General features: G+C 40.4%; 1 protein-coding gene across 6 annotated transcripts in view; it reads left to right on the top strand.

Annotated features, from left to right (window-relative positions):
* The window catches only part of ank1b (ankyrin 1, erythrocytic b), a 91374-nt gene extending 80136 nt beyond the window's left edge, over positions 1-11238 (top strand). For 2 of the 6 annotated variants that reach the window (XM_058415356.1, XM_058415355.1), the window contains 4 exons: positions 750-1410; positions 2379-2586; positions 2683-2763; positions 5206-11238. In XM_058415356.1, coding sequence (XP_058271339.1) covers positions 750-1410; positions 2379-2586; positions 2683-2763; positions 5206-5319 — 1064 coding nt within the window. In that variant the 3' untranslated portion in view covers positions 5320-11238. Of the gene's footprint in view, positions 1-749; positions 1411-2378; positions 2587-2682; positions 2764-4535; positions 4628-5205 lie in introns of all 6 variants that reach the window. The other 4 variants (XM_058415360.1, XM_058415358.1, XM_058415359.1 and 1 more) reach the window with 4 other exon arrangements.
* The last annotated feature ends 1236 nt before the right edge of the window (positions 11239-12474 follow it).

Raw genomic sequence — 12474 nt, 5'->3', positions numbered from 1 at the left:
AACATTATAAGCCAGATCATGTCTAATGTACAAAGTTTCCTTTTTTTATTTTGCCTTATTCCAGTGGGAGTAATTTCTAACAAATGATGCCATTAAATTTAAAAATCTACAAGTTTAAATCACTTGTGTAATATAACAATGTTTAAATCCATATATGATATTATTTTGTCAGGAAATAAGTCACATTTACTTTTATTATACTATATTAAAGAAGTGCTCAGACTTTTCTGAATTTTGTAGAAGAGCTCTTCAATTTAACATTGTAGTAAAGCTAGTCTGCTACATTATTCCATCCTTCTCTACTCTCCTTAACACTACAGTGATAAGGGTCTCCTGTCTGTTTTAAGGCTTCTGGTCTGGATGATTCAATATTTTATTGCAGTATCTAAATATAGACAATTGCAAGCAGGCAGAAATAATGACTGCACAAGCATAGTGTGGAGTGACATAAAGTGCTAATGAAGAATGTGATTTGTCATCAGCATTTTGTCCATGTTTATGCATAGCAGTGTGTCATACAGTATCAGAAACCACACCGGCAGATTCACACAAACTTTTTGAGCCCACATGCATGTGTGATGAATTAGACTCAGCTGATATTCTGAATGTTTGTAGTTTTCCTTCGAAGCACATATAATGCAGTATACTAGCAGGCTGCAAGCACATTGATCACACCGCTGAGAGGTCCAGATCGCCTCCTTTTGTCTGTGTGGTGTTAGCGTTGCCTCTTTTGTGTGGCCGTTCTTCAGGTTATGGGCTGGCGCAGGAGGAGCTGATGTCTCCGGCCTCAGTGCAGTACAGCCTGCCCTCTCCGCTCGGGCCTGAGCCCTACTGGCAGGAGGTGTCGAGTCTGGAATGCGCGCCGATTGCCACCACTGAGGAGGACACCATGATGGAGATGTCGGATGTGCAGGTGTGGCCAGCAGGCATCAGCCCGTCCCTGGTGACGGTGGAAGACTCGTCTGTAGAGGGCAGCAGCCGAGCGGACGACTCAGAGCCTAACACTCTCAGTCTACCTTGTAGCAGCAGTCTGGGGCGACCCAGCAGTGGTGCTAGTGGGGCCAGCGGCTCCATCATGGAGCTAGAGGAAGAGGAGGAGGAGGAGGAGGTGGATGAAGAGGACATGCCACATGAACTGGACAAGGAGAGGGTCCATGCCAGTGGTGCCATCCCCAAAGCCAACCACAATGGGCAAGCTGGAGGTCAGAGGTCGGAGAGCAGGAGGGCGGAGGTGGTGGCTGGCAGCAGCATGGCAGGAGGAGCTAGAGGAGGAGGAGGAATAGGAGGTGGAGGGATTGGATTAGGTGCAAGCTCAGGGGAAAAGTTTTCTGTTCTTACAGGGCAACAGATCTACGCCCAGCTGCGTGAGAAAACCGGCCTCTCTCGAGCACTCGAGCACAACGGAGACAGGTATGTGACAGATCACATCACAACACCATGTCTCTGAACACAGAAAATGTTGAACAAGTGTCTGGAACTGCATTTTTTTAAAACCAGTCAATGTCATGGGATGTCTTAAGTGTGCACCTCCAGGTCCATGTAATAGTATTCTTGACCAGGAGCCACACAGACTTTAACCATTATTGTCTTCTTCTTTCATGTTATTGCATCAATTCTCATTCAAGTATTTCTTCAGGAAAATTTTATTTGCAATCACCACAGATTTGCTAGTTTGTATGTGTGTCCAGATACCTGCCTAGGTCAGCAAGTGCTGCAAAATACTCACAAACTTAAAGTTTTTTAGGCTTAATATAAACATTTGTGTAAAGCAGAAGTAAAGGCCATGAACATGTATTATACTGACTTTAAAGACATAGTAGCTAATATTCACTAGTTGACTAAGTAAAAATACAGACTCATAAAGTGGGTTAAGAAATACATTTTGCATTATAAATTTAACCTTTAATGGATTAAATGTACTTTTTGGTTATTAATATACACAAAGTAATCCAGAGACTTCTCATGATAATCAAATTTAACAAGATTCATCTGAGATGAAAAATTTCAACGATTTCTAAAAACTTTTCACTTTATCTTTATGGATTATTGACTCTAGAATGATGGCCAAAAAATAAATGTATACTTTCTATAATACTTTCTCAATCCTTTGTATATGAATGCATGTCAGTTACTTCCATCTTTCTATTCAAAGATTCTATATATGGACTCAGACATGGCCAGACATTACCCATAACCCTGAAGCCATACCCACTCAGAGCTGTTTATGTTCTCAAAAACACAACTTTAATTCTCTGTGATGCAGACACTGAAGATATCAAACGACAGTGACTGATTAAATTTTGATTAGATTTGTCTGTATTCACAATCTCACCTGTGTGCATGGATGCGTATGTGTGTGTCTGTGTGTTGTCTCTCAGGTTAAGTAGCGGTGCATTTCAGCCCTTCCTCCAGGAGAAGACCATGGAGGGTGTGATTGAGCAGAGCCAGGCCCGTGTAGCCCAAGAAGCCTTGCTCACCCCGGTACGTGACACAGGCCAGTCAGAGCTCCTGCGTGGGAGATTTATGGGCACTCAACCCTTTGAGAAGGGGCTCGGCTTCTCCCATCAGGATGCACACAAGGCACAGGTACCATCCGTTGTGTCCTCTGGCCTGTCCTGGTGAATATAACACCTTGTATTTTTGCTCACTCATGGGAAACGTGACACATGTTATTCTTTGCAGAGAGATGAGGCAGTTGATTTCAGCAGTGAGCGTCTGAGTGAGGAGCAGTTCACTGATGAACACGGAAATGTGGTCACCAAGGTGGGTGCCTCTCTCAGTTACAGGTTCACTGGACACACTGGTGTTATGATCCCATTCACTTTAGAGCACAGGTGTCAAACTCACCACTCTGCCACCATACATTTTGGCCATGGCAAAGGCTCCCAGTACCAACTTGTTTATCTAGATTTCTAGATTTCGTTCATAATATTAAATAATGCTAGAAAACAGATTTATAGTATATATTATTGTTATATTACATAGATTCTTTAATCTCTAATCACTATAAAAAATGTTTTATCACCTAGCCCTGGTAATACATATATTTGATTAGTTTCTGTCAGCAATTCTTTTCCATAGAAACATCATTTTCTACCTTCAGACCCAGGTATTGGTGATAATCGAGAATATATGCAGTACCTTGCAAAGTATTGAATGCATAAGTAGTACTATGCAGAACCACCTTTTGCTGCAACAACAGCTTCACGTTCATTAGGGTAGAGTCCTACCAGATGTGCACACAGTTTGGCAGTGATTTTCATCTATTCTTCCTGGCAGATTTGCCCCAGTTTCTTAATGCTGATTTGCACTTTGACCTTGTCATTGTAGACATTCATCTTTTTGTTTTTTACCATTGCATTGCATTGCTGAAAGGTCAAGATTCTCTCAAGCAGACTGAAGGATTCAATCCTATCTATTCAAAGGCTTTTGCTCCATCCATCTGTTCCTCAATTTAGACAAGAGATCAGAGATCATGATGCTGCTATCATCATATTTCACTGTAGAAACTTGTCTTACAAATATCTTAACCTTTTAACCCATTTTTTTGGATCAACAGTTTTCTTCTAACCTCTGTCTCATATTGTCCTCTATTATGCAGAGCTGATGAAATAATTGTCTAGAGTATCTTCACTCCACTCTCAGCCACTGTACTCTAAGTCCTTCAGAGTAACTGTTCCCTCACCAGTCTCTGTCTTGTCCTGGTAGTGCTTGGGCAGTCTATTAACTGTTGATCTTATAGTGCTAACCTTTTAGATACAATTTCACATTCTAGTTATATAATTCGTTCACCTTATCTTTAACTTCCTTAGAATGGTCCTTACGCTACGTTCACACGTACAGCGACTCACAGTGAAAAGAGCAGATATCATTCATTTTCAGTGAGAGGCGGCGACTTCTGACAACATGAGCGACAGCAGCCGTTGACAACTTGATGTGGGCGTGTCCAGCGACACAACAGAAAAGTTTGTTAACTGAGGAACGCTAGCTGCACCACCCGCTGATAAACATTATTACTATGGCAACCAGTACTTTATAGCGACTTCATATTTCAGCAACTGGCAACTTGCAGATAAAATTACTGCATGTGAACATAACTGAAGCTTTCCTTTTCACTCCTTTCCTTCAGAACGACAGCCTCTTCAAGTTTAATTTGTCTAGGAAAAATTGGTCTAGGAAATTACATCACACGTGAAAGCCGAAGACAACCTCATTGAAGACGATATCTTTCATCTAAAATTCACTGTGATGGACATGAATTTGCAGTAAAATAATGACAGAAAGAATATGAGTATTTATCACTTGCTTTTCAGATAAATCTGATCCATTCCAGCAGGGTTAAATCCTTTTTAAAAAAATAAATAGTAGAATTACATTAGAATTACATTCAGGGGCTCCCAAAAATGCTGACGTGGCCTGGGCAGAAAATGAGTTTGACACCCCAGCAATAGAGGGATTGAATCAGTGTTTCTGAGGCCTTCTTTCCTTTCCTCTCCTCCTCCTCCTCCTCTCTCTTCCCTCCTTCCCTGCTCCAGCTGGGTGTGGATGTGAAGAGAGGAGTGCAGGCAGTGAAGCACGCCAGTCTGAGGAGTGTAAAGTACTGAAACTAACACACACTGTCATAAAGGTATGGGATAGACAGAGCAGGACCCGAACCAATCCTTAGTTTTGGCTTCATCACACCTGCTTCTGAGAAGTGATTTTTATACACCTCTGAGCAAATACTGTCTCTCTGAACACTCTCATCATGTTATTCTTGCTTTTTACTGCTGCTCAGTTCACTTAATGCAGCTTGTCATGCCCTGTCATGGAGGAGAGCTTTCTGATGGTCTGTTACAAAACACTGACACCGGATCCTCCTTTAAATAAAATCTTACCGAAAACCTCACCAGCTCAACAGCCCTACTTTTTTTTGTTTATTTATTGTGAGTCTTAGATTATGTGGAGCGTCTGCTATACAATTCCCTGTGAATGAGCTGAGAATAAAGAAACAGTAACATTATAGAAAATCTGACCAGAATCAGATTCCAAAATTCAACAACAGAGGAGAAAAAAATACACATAATAATATATGAGCACCAAGTTAAACCCAGTAAAGGTGACACCATGTAATGACCTGTGACCTGTAAAAGGTGGGATTTTAAGGTCAGCATGATAAAATTTGAGTTTGTTTTATAATTATATTGTGTCTTTTTATTCCTCCAGGGCCGGATGTTCACTGCCAAACCATCCTTCACCCAAATACATCTGGGAGACAGAACGAGACGAGACGCACATGAGAGGAGAGATGACGGGAAGAAAATGGGAGGCGGTGAATGAGAATGGACCACAACTCCACCAACATATATACACACACACACAAAAAAAAAATTACCAAGGAACAGCACTTGAGAAAAGGGAGGAGAAAACTAAGGAGATCTACCTGTACTTTTGTAACATTTTTAACAACGATGATTAAAAGAGGACAACTTAGCTTAGAGCATGATCTTTTTTTTTTGTATAAAAGTTCATGAAAAGAACAAAGGAAAAAAAAAACAAAATAACAAAAAGTGCTTCCTGTCAACTGTAAACGCATGATTGACTGCTGGTGCATGACCTATGACCTTTGAGCTGTCATTATCTATCAACTAAAAACTGGACGAGGAAAAGGGCCGTCGCAGGATCGAAGGAGAATTTTCGGATTTGGAACAACCAAGCCAAATTCCAAAAAAAAAAAAAAGGAAAACAACAGTTTGACAACACAACACGGCGTAAAGTTTACGCTGAACCCATCAGTGCTTCATCTCCACAGGCCCTTTATCCTGTTCTTCTATGTGATATATGCACTCTATGCTATGCGAACGTTGTCGTGTGTGTGTGTGTGTGCGTGTGCGAGTGTGTGTCCGTATATAATGCATGTGTACTGGCTTCCGGCTGCTGAATGTTGTTTTTTCTGCTGTGACATTTTTTTCTTCAATGTGTGAAGGAGATTAAGAACAAACCTGCTGTGCTCTGCTGTGTGTGTGTGTGTGTGTGTGTGTGTGTGCGTGTGTGTGTGTGTGTGCGAGCGCTTGTGTGCGTGTGTTTGTGGACTTTCGTTCTTCGTTGTAAAATGTGTTTGTGTTTCCTTAAACAGTCCTCCACATTCTTGTCACTTCCGGGAGGAGTCAGAGGATCCCCCCCACTTCGTAATTTCAAGAAATCGGGTTCTCCAGCTGGAGGTTGTGTTGTTTTACTTTTTTGTCAGTCTCTGTGTACCGGCACAACACCCCAGTGTCCCTACTAATAGAGACATGCTGTATGTGTGCTCAGTTCTATAGAGGAGGTAAAAATGGCGTATTCAGAGAAACAGAGAAACATTCCAGCCAAAACTCCTTTATAATTGGTGTAAGCAAAGTGCTCCGAAAGCTGGAGGGAAAGTAATTGCTAATCAACTTTAATTGCCACTCTTTTGCTACTCATTAGACAATGGTTGGGAGGTGTATATATTGATATAGTTGCTATTATATTGGCTTTATAATTCTTCATTCAGACTGGTCAGAAGGTGTTGATTAATAACAGCAGCTATGACACTAGTGTGGCTTCAAATCACAGGTTCATATTAATGTGTTCCTTCCAATAAGTTGTTGTTTCTCTGGTAACAGGGTTGTGCATGTGGACGTACTACAGAAATGTGTAGTCATTGATAGTGTGTAAGGAGTGGAAGGTTTATGCTGTAACTGTGAGAGGAATAAAAAAACACTTGAAGGTATGCTGTATAGAAAAATAATCAGGCTGCATTATATCAAGCTATATCAGCTATCAGTATTAAAACCCCATGGAGGGAATGCTGTCAAATATCAATAGCTTTCACCTCTTATAGCTGCAGAAGCACTTTGTTTGCAAATATAATATAGGACCTTTGACTGAAACATTGTCTCTGAAAAAATCTCTCTCTCTCTCTCTCTCTCTCTCTCTCTCTCTCTCTCTCTCTCTCTCTCACGTGCTTCCCATTTCTTAAATTGTGTGCTTCCTCGTTACCTTTCCTTGCTTCCCTTCCTGATGTTTTGGCATCTTCCTCTAAGGACCCAAGGAAAGGATGGATGAAAAGGAAACATGGGCAGGGGAAATCTGTAGCAAAAGGAGTTGACTAGTAAGACGGTGTTGTTCACCGAAGCCTCAGTAAAGTGATGTATTTCTGCACAGACATATAACACTATGTTCACACTGGCAAATGACAAATGGCTTGTGTCGGTTGTAGTTTGTCTCTTGTGGGTGATGTTTGTGAAGTTCCTGTGGGAAACTGTAGTAACTGTAACTTCTGCTCAACTAGTAAAGCATAAATTAAGTAACGGCCTGCTAGGTGTGAATGGACTTGTTATGTCCTTAAGGAGTGGCTGTATATGACAAGATAAGAGAATAACCGATTTTAAGTTAAAGTATGAACTGAATTTGAAGCATTGGTCCATAGGATACATCTGAGAGTCATTTGCGCTCAATGTTCATATTTGTCGCTTAGCTAATTTGCATAGAATTGAGAAAATCACAAATTGCTTGTTGCTTGGTTTTTTGCGGCTTCATATGGTACACATGGAGAGAAGATGAATTTTTGCCTGTCTCTTTGTCACGTTAGTGTGAACATACAGCAATGTTACCCATCGCTGACTCAAACGGACTTCCATACACATACCAAACAAGAACTGAAACACTGCACATATGCATGCTTGAAGATCGCTCAAATCTTTTAGCCTATACATATTATTATACTTTACTCCTTACTTCCTCTTGTTACTTCTTGTTTCTGTATCGTTTATTAGACCAGCTTTTATACTCGATACTGGAAGCCTCTCTCCTTGTCAGAGTTGTTTAAAGAATTGATCCATCCTTAAAGATGGACTGTAGAACTGACTGAGCAAGGAGGCATCGATTACAACACTGGGAAGCAGCCTCTCTTTATCTCCTCTATTTTCTATTCTATGTGCACCTGTAGCTCCGCCTCTTTGAAAGCCCCACCCACTCCAGATTCTGGTGACTGATGTAGCACATCATGCTGCTGTCCTGTACATGTGCATTCTCCATTTTCAGGGCGTTTGGTCCAATTTGCCCCCTTACTGATTACACTGCTGGTGTGACAAATCTCACACAGAATGGCATTTAAATATATTTTCAAATGAAACGTTTTATCCTTCTAGGTGTACAGTAAAGCACAGACAGATAAAAAATCTATACAGACAGCACTGTGATCGTCAAATTGACCCCTGAACTGTGACAACTGTCTGTCCTCCATTGATTTTATATATCACACACACACACACACACACACACCTTTTACTTTACAGTAAATATCCAACACTGACTTCTATACGCATCCTTAATCATCTTGCACAAATTCCCAATCAGACTGAAACTCTTTATGCTTCAACTACCAAAGCAATAATATCAAATAATATCAATATCATGGTGATGGTTTGGCATTTGTGTGTGTGTGTGTGTGTGTGTGTGTGTGTTCAGTGTTACCCTAGTAGCATTTCTATTCAACTCTATTGATATAATACGAGTATATACGTTACATATGAGTATAAATAGACGTAATGAGTATTAAAGTTGCACCGTGTGCAAGAGTGTGACGTTCAAACCAACTCATGTTTGTGGAAATGAACTGCTGGGGCTCTTTCTGAAAGCTGCAAGACGCTCGCTGGATGTCTGACAGACTCACTTCAAATGTAGCACACAATCTTCTATGTAATTTATGTTCTAAAAAGAAAAAGAGGTTTGAAAATATCTCTATATTTATGACTCTTTGGCATGAATGATTAGAAGAACGAATGAATGATTATATTGATGCAAAGTAAATAACCAGTAAATATGTCAGTAATGAAAAAGCAGTGATTGTATATTTATTAATGATTTCTCTGTGGATGAGTGAAACCCGTATTCTCTATACCCATCACCTCCGTTTTCTCCGATCATACTGACTCTTTAAAACTTCACTCAGGTTTTGTGTTTTTACCAGAGATTTTTTCTTCCACATCCCTCAGTCAGTTCGCTCCCTAAAACTCCTCGAACCTACAGAACTGAACTTTAAAGTAGCAGTCCGGTGATAAATCAATCCCATTTTCCCCTCACTCCAAAAGTAGTCAAGACATTTATTGTGTCCGACAAGTTTTGAGGTTAATATAGCTAACATGTAATGAACGTTAAATATCAGTTACATCCGGTTCTTCGGTGATGCCACACAGATGTGGTTTGGGTCACAGTGGGACTTTATGCACTGTTAACGGTTCTTCAGTTTGTGCTTTTGCATATGTAGTCAGTTTAATCGGAACCCATGGAAGAACACGGCATGGTGAGCTCTGAGAGCGTTTGAGCAAGGTGTTCATGGGTCACTTCCTGGTGGACAGTGCTAGTTCAGGCATTGTGCTATTGGTCAGAAGGTTAGGAGATCAAATTGGAGCAGCAGTGCAACAGATCAGTTGTAGTCTGTGGCTTTAGATAAAAGCAGGAGGTAACTGTAAGTGAATGTTAGGATGGTTTTGATTTCAGTGAGAAAGAGATTTGTTTCTGAATAGATAATTAAATACATAACTGGTGTAAAACAGCATGTTCAGGAACCTTTCTATTTTTCGACATTTGGCAGATGCCCTTATCCTGAGAAACATATAAAGCAGCAGTGAAGAAGTTTTGCTGTGTTTACACTAGATATGTACTTAATCATCTGGTTTTCTGACCATGGGCACATGATCAAGGTGGTGTTTTTTCTTATATTTTTCCAGTATAGGTGTTAATGTAAGAAAGAAAGTATACTGCATTCATCTTACCTCAGAAACAGGAACTGCATTTATATTAAAAGTGGGGAAATAACATGGCCCCGTCCATGTTCATCTTTTGTTAGCAACAAGCTAGCGGGTTCCCTGTGGTGAGTGATGTATATTTACCTCAAGACAGTGAGCTGTATAGTCAGTCTTACAGGTTTAACAATTGAATCTGTCTGTCTGTTGCTTTATCTACAGCAAGTGCTTGTATACACAGCAGAACGCATTTAAAGAAGCACTACTTTATTTACTGTTGATGCTGTGTGTAAGCATGTTGTTCTGGGATCTCTTATGGCCCTGGGGTGGAGGAGACCATCCTGAGTTAAGCAGGCATTTTCTTTCTTTTAACCAGGTTGAGAAAATCTAGTCAAAGGTTTAGTTGACCATCTTGGAGTTTTTCCTTAGTGCAATTTATCTTTGTGCTTCCTAAGCCCTAAGTCCAGTTTATATTTAAACTTGTAAATATTAAATATTTAATTTTGGCATTTTACATAATTCATTTTGTATATTTAGATGATCAATCTTCAAAAAAAGGATCAATTACTTGTTAGCTACGTTATACTCATTGGACACCGAGCAAGTCTTATCTAATAAACTGCATTTGGATTAAAGGGGAAAGATTGTGTAAATTTGGTGTTGTGTCAAAGAGAGTAAATATTTACTTTGTTCATTTTCAGGGAATTCAAATTGTACCTGAGCTTCATTTTCTGGCGGAGTTCAGTGGTCATTCTGATAGTACGACCGTCTACAGATGTTTGGGGACATTGGGATGTGAGGTGATGGGCAGCAACTGTGTTATATAATAACAGGAGATCCGTAATGTTCAGACTTGCTCTTAGCTGAAAGGCCACTGAAGTGTGAGGGAAGGTGGGGGGACACTGAAGACACTGTGTCCTTTTTTTAAAAAAAAAAGGACACCCACTAAATAAATGCGCAAGGACGTTACCATTACAGTGTATTATGACGTTTATGTACAATGTTACTGTTGAAACCCTAGAATTCACCTGTACTCCTTTAGAGTGGATTAATGACAATATTAACGCAATATCATATTACTCTGTACTAAGGAATGCAACTGCGCACATGCACAGAAAATATGTTTTTAAATAAATAATATATGTACAAATATATGACAAGAAATCTAATTCTATATATTGATTAGAATGCTATGCACCCTTATTAGAGTTGTTATGGATGTATTTTAAGCATATTAGCTAGAACAAGAACATGCCCATACAAGAACATGGGGAATGTAGAGGCTTTGTAGCTTTGAACTTTTTCTTTTCTTTTTTTTTATTGTTATGGAGAGGTAAAAAAAAAAAAATCTGAATATGTATACAAGCCTTTTACTCAGAGTCACTCTGACATACGGATATGTATAGTTCATTTATCCTGCACACCAGCTCAGACCATTTACAGAAATTAATAAAGAAACATGTGACATACTGGATGTAGTCGAGTGTTGTGTACATATTTGTCAGTGATTTCTCAAATTGCTTTTCCACTTCCATTCGATTTTCTTTATAAGGACCTTTTTCATGAGGTTATTTTGGACTCTGTCTTCTGCCTGATGCCTTAATGATGTCTAAAGGGACATTCTAGGGAAATATGTCATACTTATATATCAAGATATATGACTACGTCATCTTCCCCTCCTTTGAATCCGACGTGCCATGTCCATGAGGTACTTCAGTGTCCAGTGTGAAGGGGAGAATTGTCAGTTCCATCAGTGAACCATATCGTTCTAGGGCTACAAGGAGGACGTAGCCTGGGAACTGGCTCAGTCCATCACCTTCACCCTTTAACAACAAGTTCCCTGTTCATGCTCCCCAAGCAATCTCTTTGTAGGTGACCAGCTGCTAGCTAAACTCATCCCATGGATACACACCGACCACTGACCATGCTTACAGACATGCAGCATGCTGTTTCCTCCTGTACTGACTGTGTGCAAGCTTAGGTGTCATGAACTATGCTGGTCAGCAAACTCCTACTGCTGCCCACACCCCTATGTCTCTGGATCCACATATGGCAATCGATTTCATCATTGACCTGCTGGAATCCCAGGGTCACACCATAATATTGGTTATCATCAACCATCATCTCATAATCATCACACATTATCCCATTCCCCAACCTACTTTCAGCTTTTGCCACAGTTAAACTCCTCTATAGCCATGTGTTGGAGAAACTGGGGGTAACTGTAAGTCTGAACTCAGAGTATCACATAAAGCTAATGGTCAGGTGGAGTGGGCAAACCAGGAAGTTGGCCAGTTCTTGCATGTGCTCTGTGCTGACAACCAAAGTGACAGGGCACGGTTCCTACAATGTACAGAATATGTACAGAACTTGCCCTGTCACTTCAAGCCTCCTGCCTGAGTATGAGCTCTTGGGTGACATTGAGGCCCATTATCAGTCACTCCAGACCAACATGGTACTCTGATGGTGAGGTTTGGATCATCATTGTAAGGTAAGTTAAAGGTGAGTTTAACCCATTCATCATATGGTACTAGCTCTACATAACTAGCACTGAAATCAAGTTCCCTGTCCCCCAACAGCTCACTGAGGGGACGCACTTCCTGTTGAGGTAAATATTTCAATTTCCATGTGTGGTGGATAATGCTAACATGGGCACCAGAATCTAGAAGAACGGTCACAGCAAACCCACTCAGCTTACATCTCACTAGACATTTCTCTTGAATTGACT

Source organism: Hemibagrus wyckioides, linkage group LG18 (genome assembly GCF_019097595.1).
Source record: "Hemibagrus wyckioides isolate EC202008001 linkage group LG18, SWU_Hwy_1.0, whole genome shotgun sequence".
In the NCBI taxonomy this organism is placed as follows: domain Eukaryota; kingdom Metazoa; phylum Chordata; class Actinopteri; order Siluriformes; family Bagridae; genus Hemibagrus; species Hemibagrus wyckioides.
The sequence above is the reverse complement of the archived record's forward strand: the minus strand, read 5'-3'. Positions and strand labels throughout refer to the sequence as shown.